This window comes from Streptopelia decaocto (genome assembly GCF_964273445.1).
Source record: "Streptopelia decaocto genome assembly, chromosome: 3".
Lineage (NCBI taxonomy): Eukaryota > Metazoa > Chordata > Aves > Columbiformes > Columbidae > Streptopelia > Streptopelia decaocto.
The window spans coordinates 24,306,378-24,324,393 of record NC_138656.1 but is presented as its reverse complement, the minus strand read 5'-3'; the positions used below and the strand labels follow the sequence as shown (position 1 = coordinate 24,324,393).

Below are 18,016 nucleotides of genomic sequence, written 5' to 3'. Positions count from 1 at the left end.
ATCCAGCTACTGTCTGGTGTGTTTTGGCATGCCTGGTTCTGCAGGTTTTTTGTGTGTAGTGTTTTTAGCAGTTTTAGCAGCATCTAGTGCATATTTTTCCTACATTTTTCCTGTGTGTTGTACATGCACATGTTTTAGCATCCAGTGTTTGTTTCACATTTTTTTGGCATAGACCTATTGCATGCTTTTACATGTTTTTTTCCCTGTGCCATGGTTTTAGCATGTCTTAGTGTCTAGTGTGCTTTTGGTGTGTGTTGGCATGTGTTGACTATGTGCTACACATGGAAAAACATGCAAAAACATTTTTCACATTTTTGCATGCATTTAGCATAAGCTTTTTTTGTGTTTTTTATAAGCATTGGTTTTGTGTGTGTTTTCTCTACTTTTTTAGGTTTTTATTATATGAGTGGTGTTTTAAAAATTATTTCCTTATATTTATTTTTTGTATTTTGCTTTTTTTAGTGTATTATCATTTTTGATGTGAGGTTTTTTTGGCCTTTGCTGTTACTTTGGGATAGTCAAGCCTGTCAGTTTGCAAGGTGCCAAAACTGATGTTGTTTAGCCAACCTTTTTCCCATTACTTGAGGTGAGAGCACTGTAATCCTGCCCGGGTTTATGGTACCATGGCAGCGTGTGCTGGCTGCCCTTTTTTTGCCTTGGGTGCCGGAGAAACTCTGTGAAACTCCCTTAGAGGCAAAATCTCAGCCTGGAAAACATAAATTTTCATTCTGATGTTTCAGGACCAAATACTGCCACAGATGTGTAGTTTTTGCTACTTCGTGCGGCTGTGTTTATTCTTGGTAACTAATGCATGTAGGCAGGGTACTGACGGGCTTTAAAGAAGCCAAAGTTAGTTTATAACCCTCCAATCTGCCCCTATAGCTTTGGGGGACCCTCTGGCTTAACCCCTTGTTATGTGGACCAGCTCAGTGAGAGGCAAGGAAGCTGAACTCCGATTTCATGGTTCTCTGTGCAGAGCTGGGTAAAATTCCTAGTTTGAATTGTCTTTCATGTCAGCTAAATTGTATCCAGTGTTTATGTCTTTTTATTTTTGCTTATTTATGAAGTTGGGGTAAATTTTGGTGCTGCATCAGAACTTGTGCACTAATGGTTAAATAGAGAATGTATGATTAGTTTTATCCTGAGATGCTTTTATGTCTGATTTACAGAGTAGAGTGCTCACTGGATAAATTATTTAAAAAGCTAAGATTTGCAAAACATAATATAATTTCAGGTAGAAGATATGGTAGCTATTCATAGGGGAGGAAAGAAAGGAGTGAAAAGAAAAGAAAATCTGGGTGGAAGGGAGTATAGGCTTCTAATATAGTAACTAATTTTAAATTGCCAGAAATGCAAATTAGCTGTTTTTACACTAACTCTGGAAGCAAGGGAAGAGTTGAGCGAAATCCCTCTGAAAGTCATCCTTCTACTATTGTATTTCGTCAACAAAAGTGACCGCAATGTACATCTTAAGAGAAGGAAATCTACAGAAATATGCAATGTAGTTATTTATAAAAAGCTCTCTGAAATTAAAACGGAACCAAAACAAAATCCACTACACTTGAACGAAGCTGAGCCACAGAAGAATACAGGAAAGAGCAGGTAATGTAGAAACAAATTTTAATGATTGATACACAGCTGAAAGGAGCAGAAATGTCTGCCTCTTCAATTTAAGAATTATTTTTCTATTTAAAGCGTAAAATTTTACTGTGTATTCTTCTGACTTCCACACGTAATAGCTTCTGTGTGTTTTCTTTTAATTTAGAGCATTTATCTTCAGATCAGTTCTAGTACTTTTTATACTGGAGGAAATATGTAATCTTACTAGATTTTGAGTTTTTGACAAACTTATTTTCAGTCTGGTTCAGTTAATGGTGAGCTGCAAGGACCATGCCTATAAGGTCTTTTGTTTTCAAGCTCTTTAGTGGAGTACTTCTGCAGTGTTTCTTCCCTGTGGTGATATTCCACTTGTTGCAGTTTTTAAATTAGTTGCTAATCAGCATTGCCAGCAGTTGTTGTCAACTTGTTCAGCATTAGAGTTACAGGAGATAGTGTGGAAAACGGAGAGGTATTTAAAAACAAATGGGCCACGCTGTGCTTCCATATATCATGCCACTAAAGACTTGCCATGTCTGCAGAACTGAACTTCATTGCATGTTTTACACCACATCTTTTGATCATTAAAATGTACAAGTACATATATGTTTATGCTCTTACAACAGAGCATGGGAATCTGAAATGTCCTAACAGATCCAGCCATTAAAGCTCATGTGAATTGCAGCAATTATGATACCTATTTCTGGGAAGTGATTACTCCCCAAACATTCATCAACATAATTTTTTTCAGTATTTTCAAACTACTTTTCTTTGTTGGATGCTTTAAGGATTCCTGTATGTTGGCTGTACATGGCATTTTACCAAAATACTGGTAAATCTGTGCTCAGCATTTCTTGTTTATAACTGCAGAAATGTATTCCAATGTAAAAAAAAAAATACTCTGCCTCCTGACAAAAAGAAACTAAAAAAAACTAAAAAGACCCCCAGATATTGATAACTTGCTAGTAGTGAGTCAGCAAGATGATGCACATTATGCAGCTCAGATAAGGATACTTTTTAGACTTGAAAATAGCAGAGGAAGTAGCATATTTAAGAATTAGGTGTTGTGTACATTTGGAAATCTTGTGAGAAACTAACTGAAATACAAACTCAAACCTTGCTAGGTGCTTTGCTGTTCTTTACAGGATTTTACACTTGGTGTCCATGTATATAAGAAATATTGAATGCTTCATTGCTGGCGGAATAGCAGAACTATGCTTATGTATTTGTTATACAGTAAGGTTGTAGTTGATGCTTCCTACAACCTGGAGAGACATGGTCCTTGTAATCAAGTTTCCCTGTGTCTGAGAGATGTAAAGAATACTGGAAATAACATTGATTGAGATGCAGGAAGACTTAATAATCAAAATATTTGAAAAGTCAGCTGAGTACCTAAGCACCTTTGAACATCTGATTGAGAAGGATGAAAATGAAGGTGTTAAGCAATACAAGATTGGTTAAAAGTATGAAAAAAGGGAGCGGAGAAAGGAGGTAGGCAGGGCTGCCTGGCAGTGAAACTGCCAGCGAGACGCCAGGTAGTCTGTGAACAAACCAAAGAGAATCATCTTCTTCCTTCCCCCAAGGTCCTCTAGTTCTGTAAGTGGTTGTCCCAATAGTGTATCATGATGCTGATGAGCTGGAAAATGGGACAGCAGCTAATGTTCCAATGGCTCTGTTCAAACATGTATTTTATTTATGTTGTGTGGTGTTTTGTTTTGTTTGTTTGTTTGGTTTTTTTAGCTCAGCTTCCTAAGACAATGAGGCTGATGTAACTGTGCTGTCAGAAACTCAAACCTCCTACTCATATGGCCAATATCAGCTAAATTTGAGAGGGGAAGCGGTTGCAGATGTGATGGTATCTCTGGTGTGTTGTTGAAAGGCCAGCTGAGGAAGAGGAGGGTGAGCTGTGGTGCTGCCAGGACAAGGCGGGCTCAGCTCATACCCGCAGGTTTGCGGCCCCTGGGCAATGGGTGAACGTGCTGGTCAGCCTGGAAGTGCTGGTCCTGACACGTGCTCTCTGGTGCCCAGGGGAAGTATTGAGAAGATGAGGAAAATTAGTTTTTATTTGGTTTGATGGTGGAGTAGATCGGGGAGAGAAAGATCCCTGGGAAACCAGGACAAATACCTTACAGAATTACTTGCAAAAGTTGCCTGTTTCTGGCCTTGTTCAGTGTTTATTTCTTTGCAATTGATTTTCTGTTTCATTATAACAGCGTTCATGTTATTTGGTAGATTCATTTAACTGGCCCATGCTGCTGTGCTTTGCTGAGGGGAAATTGTTTTTTCATGATGTCCTATTTGGCGTGGAATGAAGCAGAAGCCCCCACGCACCCCCTGTGTTGCTCTGAAGACACAGGAAATCTGAGCAGTTTAATAGAGCCTGATTTCAGCGTTGCCACCCCACGTGGTAGCATTGCCTTTGCCTTCTTTCTGCTTGCTTGTTGCTCGCTCTTTTGTGCGGCTGCTCATGTTTGTACAGCTGAAAGGTCAGGGTGAACAAGTCATGGAACTGATCCAGCTGAAAATTAGCCCAACAATATCTTTCCTTTCCTTTCATGAAAAAAATAACCCCCGAAAGCTTTGTTTGTGATCTTGTGAGTATGTGTGTGTCTTTCTAGTTTTATTTTCTTTTTTTTCTGATACCACATGGGCAGGAACTATTTACTTGAAGAATTTCTGGAAAGAATCCTGCTTTGATATTTTCTTCTGGGATTATTTTTTTGCTTGCTCTGAGTATAAATGAATTTTGCTTCTGTATTCAGTCTTTCTTTTGTCCTCTTCAAAGGTTAATGCCACAGAGCTGTCACAGGTGGTTCTTATTTTTCTGGTCATGCTGTTATAGCAATACCGTTTCTTGAACTTGTCTTCCCAGTCCTTTTTTTTCCCCTCTGTATAGCTGTTCCAATATCTGTTCTATTCTCCTCCAATTATTACTGTTAACCTCTGCCCTTTTCCTTTTGTAAACTTGTAACTATTTCAACAACAAAGTGATGTTGACATGAAAAGCTAAAACAAATTGTGTGCAATTGTGAAGAATGTGAATTTAAGGTAGCAATCCAAGGGTTCTTTCCCCTGAGAAGTAAATCTCTCAGGTGAACTGTGGGATTGTTTTTTAATTTTTTTTTCTTTTTTTTTTCTAATTGGAATGTCTTGGGTGCTGGGTAGGGACAAGGGAAGGATCACACATTTTAGTAAATGAGCTACTTCCCAGCTCTGCTTACCTCTTGAATCCAGGAGGAGCTGAGACCCTGTCCGCAAGGAGCTACTTCAGAGGAAAGCGTCAGTGCCTGGTAGCAGAGCTTTGCCTTCTCCCCTACACTCTGTCTCCTCCATCCATGGCACCTTGGAACTGATGAGCTGTTTGGAGGCTTTTAGCAATACTTCATTTACTTTCTGCTCATGTCGTGAGTTGTTCTTGAGAATACGTGAAGAACACTCAGCTCCTTACAGGATTTGGGCTGTAATCAAGGCTGACACTAACTGGCATATTGTCAAATTGTGCATGTATCATTTATTGTTAGATAACACTGGACATCCGTTATTGTCTCTTGACTAATCAAGAGTGTTGCCTCACATATTCTTACAACGAGAAGGCGAAGGATTCTTGTCGTAGCTGCCAGCTTTCATCATCCGAGTGGATTGTGGAAGACGGGACTCTAGGGACAATTGAGAATAGGAAGCTTGAAGATGTGCTATGTTCTCCTGAAGCACTGGAATGACTTCCATAGACTCAGGGCACTGTCTCCAGAAGGTTGCTTTTGTCTCTTTTTCTTTTAGGGGTGGTTATTATTGCAGAATAAATGTGTAGTTATTTCTAAAACTGTCAATCCGTGTGTCTGTTCCAGGGCGATTTGATGAAACTGTGATTGAAGAAAGAAGGCAATGTGCTGAAGATCTCTTGCAGTTTTCTGCTAATATCCCTGCTCTCTATAACAGCAAACAGCTTGAAGAGTTTTTTAAGGTTTGTTAGTATTTGCAGAAGTGTTTGCTTCTTACTGATATGAATAAAGTATAGTGCTGATTCTGCTTTACTTTGTAAACTGTGGAGTGACAATGAGCTGATCTGACATGCTTTGTGCAGTGACTGGGAGTTTTCTATTCACTCTAGAAATGTGGCTTTAAAAAAAATCCAGTGCTACACCTCTACAAGTTGTAAAGTTTTACAGGAACTTCAGGTGAAGGGACTTGGAATTTTTGTTTATTGAATGATGAGCAAAACCAGAGATGTTAATTCCAGGTGTTCAGTGGAGAAATGATAGAAATATTGTCACTGTTTCTATATTTTATGTAGGTATTTATGGTTTCAAACCAAAGGAAGGAAGACCGTCTTGACTGTTTTCTTATGGCCTGTTACGGATTCAGGTCCTTGACAACAAATTTGGCATATAATTAATCAAACATGCTGATTGTACAGTGTTGTAAGAACCGCTCTCCAAAATGCAGTTTATGACAATACGTTGATCCAGACTTCCTCTTTATTACATCTGAAGCAGTTTGTTTTCAATAGTTCCTTCAAACCTTTTTATTTTCAGTAGCTTCGTCCAACATTCTGCAAACACATAGGCATAAGGATAGTAACTCCCTGGAATTAAGAAAATGCATATCTGGTTGAGATGGGACTTAAGTGTATTGACAAGTTTATTTAAGTCTTACATATGCAAAAGCAAAATTACAGCAAAGCTTAAAAATCTTTGTTTGTTTTCATGATGCAGTTATTGCAGAGCACTTCAAAATCTTAAAATAATTTTCTTTAAGGTTTGGTGGCAACAACGAATGGGAGACTGAGTTAGAATATTTGACTTTTCAGTTTATTTATATTTGCACTTTTTTAGTTCTTGGAAATACTTCTGTGGTTTTGGATATTTGTTTAGAGCTCTTTTCCCTTCCTTTGCTTAACAAAAATATTAGGTTTACGCTTCTACTGGACTTTTTCTGGCTTTGTAAGGCCATGAATAAAAATAGAAAGGCGTTGATTTTATAGCAGCAAGCACACCTGCAAGGGGAGTTATGTGAGTGTAATAATTTAGGCTCATTGTTAGCTGATGTTGTGTCATGTTTTCCTGTAAGAAAACCTTATGTTTCAATCAGTCACCAGCTCAGCTCATGGGTGGTTTTGTTACTTTTCAGATTTTTGTGCAAATAGCCATGGAGAGATAGACTTGGACAGTGAAGTCTTAGAAACAATTGAAGAGAGTGCTGTGTGTATCTGTGTACTATAGACTCCAGAGAAATGGGCTGGCTAGTGTGCAAGTGCTCTGGGCCAGCTCAAGACAACTGAGCAAAGCCCATTTGTAACACTGCCCTGGAAATGGTGCAGTTTCTGTTAAAGTTGCCTGGAAAGCGTGCAGCTTTAAACAAACAAACATCTAGGTGCTTTCCAATGCAATCAATTGTTCCTGTTGTTATTTCATTTACCTTTGATTCCTTCCAGGCTTGGGAGGGAATAATGTCCTCCTTATATGCCGAGATGGCCTTATCTTCCATGTTTGTCCAGTCTCACCTGCAACTGAACTGCAGATAGTGGTCATGGGTGGGACATTGGTCTGATGGACAAACACTCCTGCTGAGCTTGGCAACACCACTGAAGGGCACAGACTGTATGTACCACAAGAGAGCAGGAGCATCACTGTTCTTTCCCTCTTAAACCTGGAGGTTTGCAGGCAGATCTGCTGCAGCTGGGATGATTCAGGACCCTTGTTACTCACCACAGAAGCTGCCATAGGGTAACTGTTTAGATACCTCGACAGTCTGTGGCAACCAAACATGGCCTAACCAAAAGTCCTTGTTTAATATTGCAGGCTTATGTAGTTTAATTAAATGCATTAACCGTAAAGTAATGGAGCATTCACTGGTTAGAAAATTTAATTTTTACTGTCGCTGCTATGTAATGAGACTTTCCATAGAGCACAGCAGCTAACTGATTCCTTTCCCTCTCTTTTTTCAGGGTGGTGAGGTACACGATGGGTCTGAATTGATTGGTCCTGTTGAGCCTTTGTCCGACTCTCTGACTGACAACCTGTCTGACTGCAGCTCTGAAGGTTTGCTTTCTTTTCTCATGTAACCTTGTAGCATGTTCTGTTTTAAAGCAGCACATAAATGTCAAGTGCCATATTTGTAGGAGCATTGACATAAAGATGATGAAGGGAGTGGAACATCTCCTGTATGAGAAAAGGCTGAGGGAGCTGTGGCTCTTTAGCTTGGAGAAGAGGAGACTGAGGGGTGACTTCATTAATGTTTATGAATATGTAAAGGGTGAGTGTCACGAGGATGGAGCCAGGCTCTTCTTGGTGACAGCCAATGATAAGACAAAGGGCAATGGGTGCAAACTGGAACACAAGAGGTTCCGCTTAAATATGAGAAGAAACTTCTTCACAGTGAGGGTGACAGAACACTGGAACAGGCTGCCCAGGGGGGTTGTGGAGTCTCCTTCTCCGCAGACATTCAAAACCTGCCTGGACACCTTCCTGTGTAACCTCATCTGGGTGTTCCTGCTCCAGCAGGGGGATTGGACTAGATGATCTTTCTAGGTCCCTTCCAATCCCTAACATTCTGTGATTCTGTGATCCACTTGCTGTTTGCTTCATGTGACAGAAATGCCAGAACTGGGATTAACAGAAGTTGGGCTCGGCAGAGCTCTGTCTGCACTGCTGGAAGTTTGCTTCTATAGCATGAAGTTTTCAGGGAGTTTGGATAGTCCATTCTAGGAATCCTGTTGCTCAAAAAGAACTGCTTTGGTACTGAGCTGAACCTCTAATTTAAATGTAGATAATCCTGCCTGCTTCCAAAAAAGTTGGGCAAACAGCATGGTAGTGTTCAGTGCTAATCATGATCCAAGTCTCAACCTGTAATAATTTGCAGAGAACTTTAAAACCATTTTGAGGCTGATCAATAAATACTAAGAGGACTGTCTGAATTTGCCTAGAGCATGAAAAATGGGTCTAAGTTTTGAACAGTCCTATTCATTTTGGAGGGTTCTCATTTAGCTGTTCATGCTCAGAGTATCACTAAGCTTGCAGTGCTTAGTAAAATCCAGAAGAGAGTTAGTATAATAATTTAAAAGTTTGTCTTCTGGATTGAACATAAGGGAGTGGTGAATGTTAAAGTCTACTGCAGAGCTCAGGTAGATAAGCAAGTTGTTTAAGTCTCATAAGTAAAAAATGCTAGCAGTTGTTGTTTCCTGAAAAGAACTCCCTATTCTTGAAAGTCCGAGAGGTTGTGTGTTAGAACCAGCGTGGGCTGTGTTCAATTGAAAACTAGAAATTCCTTCCTTAACTTCCTAACGTAAGTTTTGTGGTTCTGCTATGCCAGTGGAGGGTTTTTTCCTTTTCTTATAATTGCATTTCCTTCACACAGTGTAAAGATGTCTATGCTGACTTGGATACCACATGTAGAACAATTTTAGAGGCACTTCACTTCAGCTAAATAATAGTATAGCTCTAAGGTAGGGTCAGTCAGCCCAAATACTCTGCTAGAGCTTCTTGCTTGCCCCTGGAGGCTGAGTTAACTTAAGCATCTCTGCATAAAATCATCTGCGGAGTTCCATGCAATCTTTTAGATATTTCTTTCTGAGTTCTGTTGGGTCCTTATGACTGCTAAAAATTATTTTCTAACCCTTCAAGTTTTCCTTTGAAACCATTTTACACTCATGTATAAATACCCATTATTATGCAAACACTTATTAAGCTTATTTGGGAGGGTTTTTTTTCCTCAACTACTTAACTTTTTTTTTTTTTTTTTTCCCCCCTGAGATAGAACTTGCTTTGATAAAACTACTTTGTGCTTAGTTGTGTAATACATTCTACATGGGCAGCGAGTTTTGCGTTTTGTTTGGTAGTATCTTCTATGATGTTAATGAACTACTGCCCCCAGAATATTTAATTCTGTGAAGGGAAAGGTGTAGAGCTGTTTATCACAACTACCCTCTGTAATTAAATACTGGTAAATAGTTTTAAAGAGGTACTATTTCAGTGAAAGGTAACACTCCAGATTCTGACAATGCACTCACTTTTTACACTGTGCCCTATAAAAGAAAAAGTGCCCCTAAAAATCCTTAATGTGAACATTTCTATTCTTTATTCACAAGTGCCTCATTTTTAGAAGAAAACCTTTCCTTTATGTGAAATAAAATAATGAGAAGAAAAAAATGCTGTAAATTAGAAGAATTCTTTGATGCTCTTCTTCTGAACTGCTTGGAGTGTTTTTAGAGGAGACTTGCAACCACTATGAGCACAGGATTTCCAGATACCGAATGTAACTTCTGTGGAGTTGTCTTTTCTAAAAACCTGCCTGTCTTCCAGCTCGTACTTCCTTACGTTTGAAACCAAATTTTGGACGGGGAGGAGACCAGGGAGACAAGGAGACATCTGTCTTTAAGGCCTCTAGATGGCAGTGGAAACACTCGACTCTGAGTCCTCTCCCTGCCTCTCCTCAGGGCATCCTGCCTGCATCTAATTTTTCCCAATCTGATTATTGTAGTTAACTGTGACTCGTTCACTTGTTAGTTGTTGTGAACGTTCAAGGGCCTCCAGGTGGGTGCTGCTCCTTCAGGCTGTTGTGCTGAGGAGAACCAAACCCATTCCTCGACAGGTGCTGTTGTTTGCTTATAAGGGTGGGTTGTGTTTTCTCGCTTTTATCTGTTCTTTTCAGACAAAGTTCACTCAGCAGAAGGTGTGCCCATTAATGGTAGAAGATACAAACTGATGATAGTAGAAATGTTTTTGTACCACAATAAGCAATAACTGTCTTGCTTGTAAAAGCAGTTTGGCAGTTCATGTTTTCAGGGGAACCCACTTTTCAAGCAGCCAGGTTACTCAGGCTTTCCACCGATTTTTGGAAACTGCATTTGCTCCTCATATACCTGGTGAAATTGCACAAGGCAGAGACAAGTACAGGAATGCACATTCAATTTCAGCAACATTATACTCATCTAATATTCCTGACAAATAGTCACCCTGTCTTCTTCTTTGTGTACGTGAAATAATATTCATACATGCAACTTCTCTCCACAAGTCTTTCTATACCGATCACCAAATTCTTTAGAGAAATTCACTGGGAAGATAATTTTTTTTTTTTCCATTCTTTTTTTCCCCCCATCTTTCTGTTTTACCATGTTCACGTTATCTTCCCAGAAATAAGCATATGCTTAGAGTGGAGGCTCTGAACCTCCCCTTAAGCAAAGTTTATTAGCTCAAGCTCTCTGCCATGCTTGCCGTGTTCATACAGCTTCCGGTCAAGCTGGCTGCAAGAGAAGCGCAAACGTGATTTTGTTTAGACTGCAAGGAGGGGAGCTTGGGTCGGTCTGAAATCTGCTGTGTGGATGTGCTCTATCTCCTGTAGTGTGGGTGGCCAGCACACCCTTCCCACAACCCCCTGGCCTTCCCATTCATTATGTGCACCCTTTGTCCGTCAGTCAGCTCTGCTTGCACCCATACATTCCCTAGCCAGCAATTTCTCTTCACTGAACAAAAACAACTTCGCTCCTCTGAACGTTGTTTCGTAAATTCTCAGTCCTCTGCACCCAAATTTGATATTGCTGCCCCTAAATTGGGCAGGTGAACAGCCCATTATTAATACACTAATTTACGAATCTTCTGTCTTTCTGCAACTGTTCTGTTGTGAGTTTGCCTTGTTTCTTGCAGGACTTGGGGCTACACAGGCAGTTTTCTTTGTGTGGACACTAAGCTTTATGTCCCTCCCCTGAAAAGATCAGGAGCATTCTCTTCTGTGCACCCTGTACCCTCCTCTCAAGAAGCCTTGTTTCACTAAGCATCACTGTCCCTTGCTTTTCAGACAAAGAGAGTGGCTGGCAATCTGTATTCCTTCCTGTATTTTTCCTCTAAATCACAGTGAAGCAGCTTCTAGCTTTTAGAAAGGCAGTATTTCTACAGTACCTTCTCATTCCTCTTCCATAAATTGTAAGCTTCCTCTAACTCTAGAGTTGCAAAATCAAAAAGAAAGTTTGAGTTAGTTGCCTTTGATTGAGCTCCTTGCTACTTTAGAACACTCACAACACTTTACCTGATAAACTTTTGACTCTGTTGATAACACAAAAGAAAACAGGTTTTACCTCAGGATTTACTGTGTGTTCAAACAGCTTAATGTCTTGACCTCATTGCCTATTTTATTGTCTCAGTGGGTACATGTTCCAAGGTGATAAAACAAACTGCTACTTGATATCCAGGGGGCACTGCCAAATTCGTGGCTCGCTCCATATGTCTCATGCAGGGTACTATTCTGGAATGACATTTTTTGAGACCGAAAGCTGCTTTTTTTCTTCTTCTTGGTGTGTAGGTCCCAGCTTTGAAGGCTCTCCTGTTTTAAGTCTCCTTAGCCGTAAATCATCAGAGCAGTGAGAGATAGGGATTAAAGTACTGCTGCTATTGAAATTAGGTGAATTGAAGTGCTCAGGTTTGAATTAGACCCCCCTAAGCAAGCACCTGTGTTTTGTTTTTTAATCTTAGAGGCAATGCGAAATGACAAATCTAACACCACTCTCACAATTTTAATGGTGTATTACCAAATGGATATATCTGATAGCCAGTCAAAGAGCAGTTTCATGTTATGTATTTGTACCTGTAGCAGGGTCATGCCCTTTCATTTTGATGGCAAGAGAGCATATAATCTATTGTACAAAAGGATGTCAGAAACATTTTTGTCATTCTTGTCCTTTTCAGTTCGAAAGGATTTAAGTGGGCTTGATGATGTGACGCTTACGAGCCAATCGGAATGTGGAGGTGAGATCTAGAAGTTGTTTCCCCTACATTTGTGGAATTTAAATTATTAGAAAGTCATAATTATGATTGAACACTTTTCATGGGTGATCATCCTTACAGAATGAAATGGTGTACATATAAAATATCTTTCTTGACATTTATTTCCAAATAACCCTACTAAGTTACTGTGGTTTAGTCACTGAAGGTCAGCTTCCAGTAAGTATATATGCTTTTAGCTTATGGCAAATGTAAAATAAAGTGTGTTAGCTGAAATTTCAGTGAAAAAGATGTAAGCTAGTTCATTTTACCATGTGTTAGCAATGAAAGAAGAGTATACATGGTAGATGTGAGTGAGAGTTCTGCATGATGCATAAGCTGACAGTAACCCTGTGTTAATTCAAGCTACTAATTTGCTGTTTTGGGGATGCTTTATCTTACTAAACAAGCATGTTGGAATTTCTTGCAACAGTAATCTGGCTCCTGCTGACTGGTATTTTTTTTTTTTTTTCTAGTAGCACTCACGCTTAGTAACTTTCCTGGAGCCCAACCGTGTGCAGGCTTTGAAAGTTCAAGTTGGGTTTTAGATGCTGGTCTTTTCATTCCCAGTATTAAAATGAAGACTAATTGCTCTGTGGAGTTTGTAGCTAACTTATAAACCATATTTCCATAGGTACTAATTTTCAAGACAGCTTTACATGCAGGGAATTTCTGTGCACAAAGTCTCAGGAAGCTGCATAATTGAGAAGAAAGCTAAAATCTTTGGATGGGATAAAAAATTTTGGAGGTTCCTAAGGTACGTGAGAAATTTAGAGTAATGGTTGTCTTTCTGACTGTGCTTTTTCAGGCTTCTCCAGTGACAGTGACCTCATCTCTCTGACAGTTGATGTAGACTCTCTTGCTGAGTTAGACGATGGCATGGCATCCAACCAGAGTTCTCCCAGTAGAGCTGTCGGCCTTTGTCTTACTTCTGAGCCCCCAGTACAAAGCACACTGGCACCTGAGCAGGAGTGGAGCAAACCCGAAGGAGAGAGGGAAAGCCATAGTTTGTTTACTGGAAGCTTAAAACCCAAGCCTGGCAAACAAGATTACTTGGAGAAAGCAGGCGAGTTGATAAAACTGGCCCTAAAGAAAGAGGAGGAAGAAGATTATGAAGCTGCCCTCAGCTTTTATAGAAAGGGGGTTGATCTGCTTCTGGAAGGTGTTCAAGGTATGGATCTTCCCACTATGTTTGCCTTACCTTTGGTTATAGGTGTTTGTTTATGACGTTTCCTTAGTTAACCTCAGCTTGCTGTGTTGCAAAGAGGTGAGATGAAATGCAGAATGATGTGTGCCTGGTTCTCGTGCTTGATGGTTCCTGTGCATATGGGAGCAAGAGAGAGAGAGAGAGAAATCTTTCTAAGACTGGATGATAATTTAGGGTCTCATCTTCCAAGCAGCAAATATCTCGTCTTTTAAAATTGTGGCACAACCTCTGACTTGCAGGTAAGTAGCAAAGTGCTCCAATTTTGCCTCTTTCCTTTTTATTACCTAGGTATTAATTAATATGTGGCACTTGCAGCACTGTTGCAACATTATTTAATTTACATGGTTAAGTGAGGATTAATTATCCCCATTTTACGCATGGGGAGAGGCAGACTCAGGTTAACTTCCCAGTCACAACAGGATTAGAACTATTCTTGGCTCACAGCCTCTTGCTTCGTCCACTGAACTGTTCTCCTTGGCCAGCTAAAGGATGCACATAAACTTACATGCCTGCACTGCTGAAGGAGAACAGGATTGTTTTTTTTTTCCAGAAGACTTTAGTGTGTAAATATATGTCTGCAAAAACTGTTGTTAACTGACCAGATGCAACTATATGCAAATTTCTGTGGAGTCTCCTTGCACCTTGTCTGTCAGGGAACAATTTTTTCCCCTCCATCTCTAGTTCTTGAGAATCTAGAGCCATGACCTCATATATTTGCATTTTGTCCAACAATGGCTTAAAACTGTAAAGCACAGGAAAAGGGTTGTTCTTTCCTCGAGTGAATTCAGGGTCTGTGTATTGTGCTTCTGTCCCACACAGATCAAGTGAGGAAGATTAGAATTGTGGCTTTGTTTGATACTATCCAGTACAGATGAATTATGCTGCTCCAGAGCGGAACTTAAATGCTAATATACCAAAGCACGCACAAGCAGAAGCCTTTGCTGCATCTCAGTAGGATGCACAGCAGTGGTCCAGACCCTCTGAACAGTTCTAGGAATGAAAGTTACCTGCTGTGCTGCTTTATCGGGGCCTGGCAAAAAAAAAAAAAAAGGATAGGTTACTGATGAAAACTAGAGGTGTGGGCCAAGGTATGTGCAAAGCACATGTGCAAAGGTATGTGTCTTTTTTACTTGGCAAAAGTAAATCTACTTCTTTCTTTTCAAGTCCCAGTGATGTCAGTAGGGCTACTGCTTTGCTGCCTGTTGTGGCTTTGCAATAGCATCCTATCTTTCCAATGTTACAAAATGGTTTTCACTCTTGATATTGAATGTGCTGGCAATCCTTCTGTTGGAGAACCAAGCTGTTTGTTCAGTTCTTCATAGACCTATGTGCCCTTCGGTTATGGTCTTCTGAAGAACGTCTTGTTTTGTCATAACCACTTCTGTCTTCTCACTGTGATGCAAGGCTGCCATGATGCAATTTCAAACTGACAGTCTGAGCTTCAAAAATCTTTCTTTATTAAAGTCACAGACTGTTAGGGCATGAACATAGCTCAGGCTATCGCACATCAGTTGAGCTGTGGTAACTATGCGTGTGTACTTGACTTGTGGCAGTGATTAAACATGTTGGCTTTGAATCCATGGTAATCCTTATGCTAATATGTTTACCTTGAAGTTGTGAAAGGCTATTTTTGCATGTGTTGTAGGTGACTTGCTCAACTGAGGCATAATAACTGGTTAAACTAGAGTGGGTTAAACGTTTTTTTACAGTTGCTAACATTGCCTCTAAGGACTTTTGCTTCTTTGCTGTTGAGTAGCTACTCATCCAGCTACCTCAGATGACAGCTAATCCTTTACTATCACCCACTGGTATCCATGCTTTTCAGGCTAGGAAAAAGCTCAGGGTGTCTTAGAAAAGTGTGATATTCCTCTTTTCCTGATGCCCGTCAGATCGCACAGCGAGGGTTATTAATGAATTCATAGTGGTGGTACCTTTGTGTATGTGTGGGTAGAGGTGTTCCTGATGGGTGACAAGATGTGTAGCCAGCACCTGCAACTTTTTCTGTACAGTCTCTGACATTGCATCTGTATAGCACAGGGAAGGGAATAACAGGATTGAGTGGCTTTTTTATCTGGCTTCTTGTCCCTTGGGAACATAAACGTGTACAGTCTAGTTCCTAGCAGTCAGCTCTTCTGTCTCCTTTGTCTGTGTTACCCTGCATAGCTGTGGGAGGTGGAAATGAAATGAATGTCTGTCCTCTGCTGGGCTCCTACACTAGATTTGGCTAGATCCAGCTCATCTGGTGTCCTTTCTCTTTGGAGCTTCTGTAAGGTGGCAAGGAGACATTGGTGTACTTCTTGATAATGATAGACCTGATTCAAATGCATTCTTAAAAATATATGCCTTCTCAGGATCTACAAGGACAGCTTAAAGCCAAAACCAAATAACTAAACAAAAAACAAAACCACAACTACCACCAACAAAACAATCCCAACAACAACAAAACCAAACAAACCAAAACTCAAAACCAAACCAAAACAACCCCAACAAAACCCAACCAAACAAAACCAAACCCAAGAAAAGCCACAAGTAACTATCTGTGTCATGGTTTTAAATCTAGCTACTTCAAGGGTAATATGTTTAGTGTTGATATGTGAATATTCACTGTATGTTGAAGAGAAAAAAAAACCAACAACAACTTAATCACTTCAGCTTTTTAAACATCCCTGGTTCTGTGTTTCACATGGATAATAAGATGCTCCTTTCAAACGTGAGGATGGTGCAGCAGTTACAAAATGCCTATGATCTTTGGCTATTGATTATTTTTAGACTATTTTGTGTAAATTAGCCTTTGTAGTATCTGAAAGTGAAACACAGCATTCATATTTGCTTACACACACATATAAAGTGCCATTGCCTTTCAGTGTCCAGCCATGGCAGGATGTGTGGCCTCTCTTGAGAATGGACTGAAGTGGCTTTTGCATGGTCAGTGGTAATACATGTTTTTGCCACGTGGTGGCACCAAGGAAATAGGAATTGACACTTAAGAATTGCAATCAGGAAATGTAACCAGTGTATCGGGAAGAAAGAAACATTACCCATCATCTGGGCTTGAAACTTCTCTCAGAATCACGTGTGAAATGTAGTGCCTCTGTAAGTTGATTAGATGGCTTGGAAAGATAAGGGTGGGTCTGTTGCCAGCCACTCCTTTAGTCTTGGTACAAGAAGATCTACTTACTTCAAGGCCGCCTTATCAAAGTTGTGTATGAGTAAGTTCGTTACTGCAAGTTTAAAAGGCTCATGTTGTTTAGTTTGAAATAGCTGGCTTCTGTCAAGGCAGTCGGAGCGCACTTGAGTCTGTTACTTTCCTGATGACTTCCCAGCTCTTTGAGCTGGTGGCACTAATGCTGTTATAGATGAAGCACGTTACATGTGCTTACACCAAAGAAATGTACATCTTGACTTCATTTTCAGCTGTGTGTGCATGCTCTCACAAGTATAGTGGTGTTAGTTATATTGTAGAAGGTGCATATGTATTTTCCTCTGCTAGTCTCTTGCAGAGTTTTAGTTCTAAATCTTTTAATGTCCTATTCACAGTCCTGCCAAAGAGCCTGATCTGCATGTCACCTGGGGAATGAACGCCGTCTGTGCTCTGAGGCTCGCATATACCTTGGACTCTGGGCATCTGCTCTTTATGTATCTTGGGCCTTTTAATATTTAATATTAAACATGTTTGTCAGAGGGAAGGAGGAGAATGCCACCTTGGATTGGCAGCAGAGTCCTTGGACTATCCATTGAACTACCTGTACCTCTTGTAGCTCCCGGCTTTGTTTGTACCAGAGCTCCCTCGTGTGCGGTGAGCGGGAGTGGCTGCCATAATTTCATTTTTCCTCTGAATATGTACTGATTCTGCTGCCCCTCTTGTGTTTTCTGGGTATTGTTGTGTACAGGATTTTGGTGCTTTTGGAAAGCAGGTTTGTAAGGGTTGTATAGAATAGTTAAACAATTATCCAGAAGCCAAAACCTTTTGGGATTCAAATCTTCTGCCTTTTTAAGCATACAAGAAGTATATTAATTGATAGAAACTCTGGCTCACAATTATAGCTGTTCCTTTGCTTTGTTAGCCTGTCAGAGCTCTTTGAGGTCAATGCATTGCTTCAGGCCTAGTGATGGAAAAAATGTACTAATCGATAGCAAGCCACCAACTTCTAGGCTGGAAGTTAACTGTGTTTTATACTTAGTAGTGCTTTCCCTGACTTTGGCGTAGGATGTAGTTTATGTTGGGGAAAAATACATCAGGAGGCTAAAATTATGGAAAGAGTTTATGTTGTGGTAAAAGAGGGAGTACTGTCTGTATAAACTGCTCCTCTTTTTCCCAACTCCACTGTTCTCACGTTATATCCATTATGGATAAGGGCAGTCTGAGCTGTGTGATAAACACAGAGTTAACAGTATTATTGCTTATTGCTGGGTTACAGTAACTTCAGGCACATGGTGAAACAAGAACTATTCACAATATGGTCAG

General features: G+C 40.1%; 1 protein-coding gene across 10 annotated transcripts in view; it reads left to right on the top strand.

The window, feature by feature from the left end:
- The window catches only part of RPS6KC1 (ribosomal protein S6 kinase C1), a 92,921-nt gene that overhangs the window by 12,914 nt on the left and 61,991 nt on the right, over nucleotides 1-18,016 (top strand). For 9 of the 10 annotated variants that reach the window (XR_014183805.1, XR_014183806.1, XM_082050013.1 and 6 more), the window contains 4 exons: nucleotides 5,442-5,557; nucleotides 7,541-7,634; nucleotides 12,270-12,329; nucleotides 13,153-13,515. Coding sequence is in view for 8 of the 10 variants with exons in the window: in XM_082050013.1 (XP_081906139.1) it covers nucleotides 5,442-5,557; nucleotides 7,541-7,634; nucleotides 12,270-12,329; nucleotides 13,153-13,515 (633 nt within the window). In the remaining 2 variants the exon portion in view is untranslated. Of the gene's footprint in view, nucleotides 1-5,194; nucleotides 5,348-5,441; nucleotides 5,558-7,540; nucleotides 7,635-12,269; nucleotides 12,330-13,152; nucleotides 13,516-18,016 lie in introns of those variants that run through there. The other variant, XM_082050012.1, reaches the window with a different exon arrangement.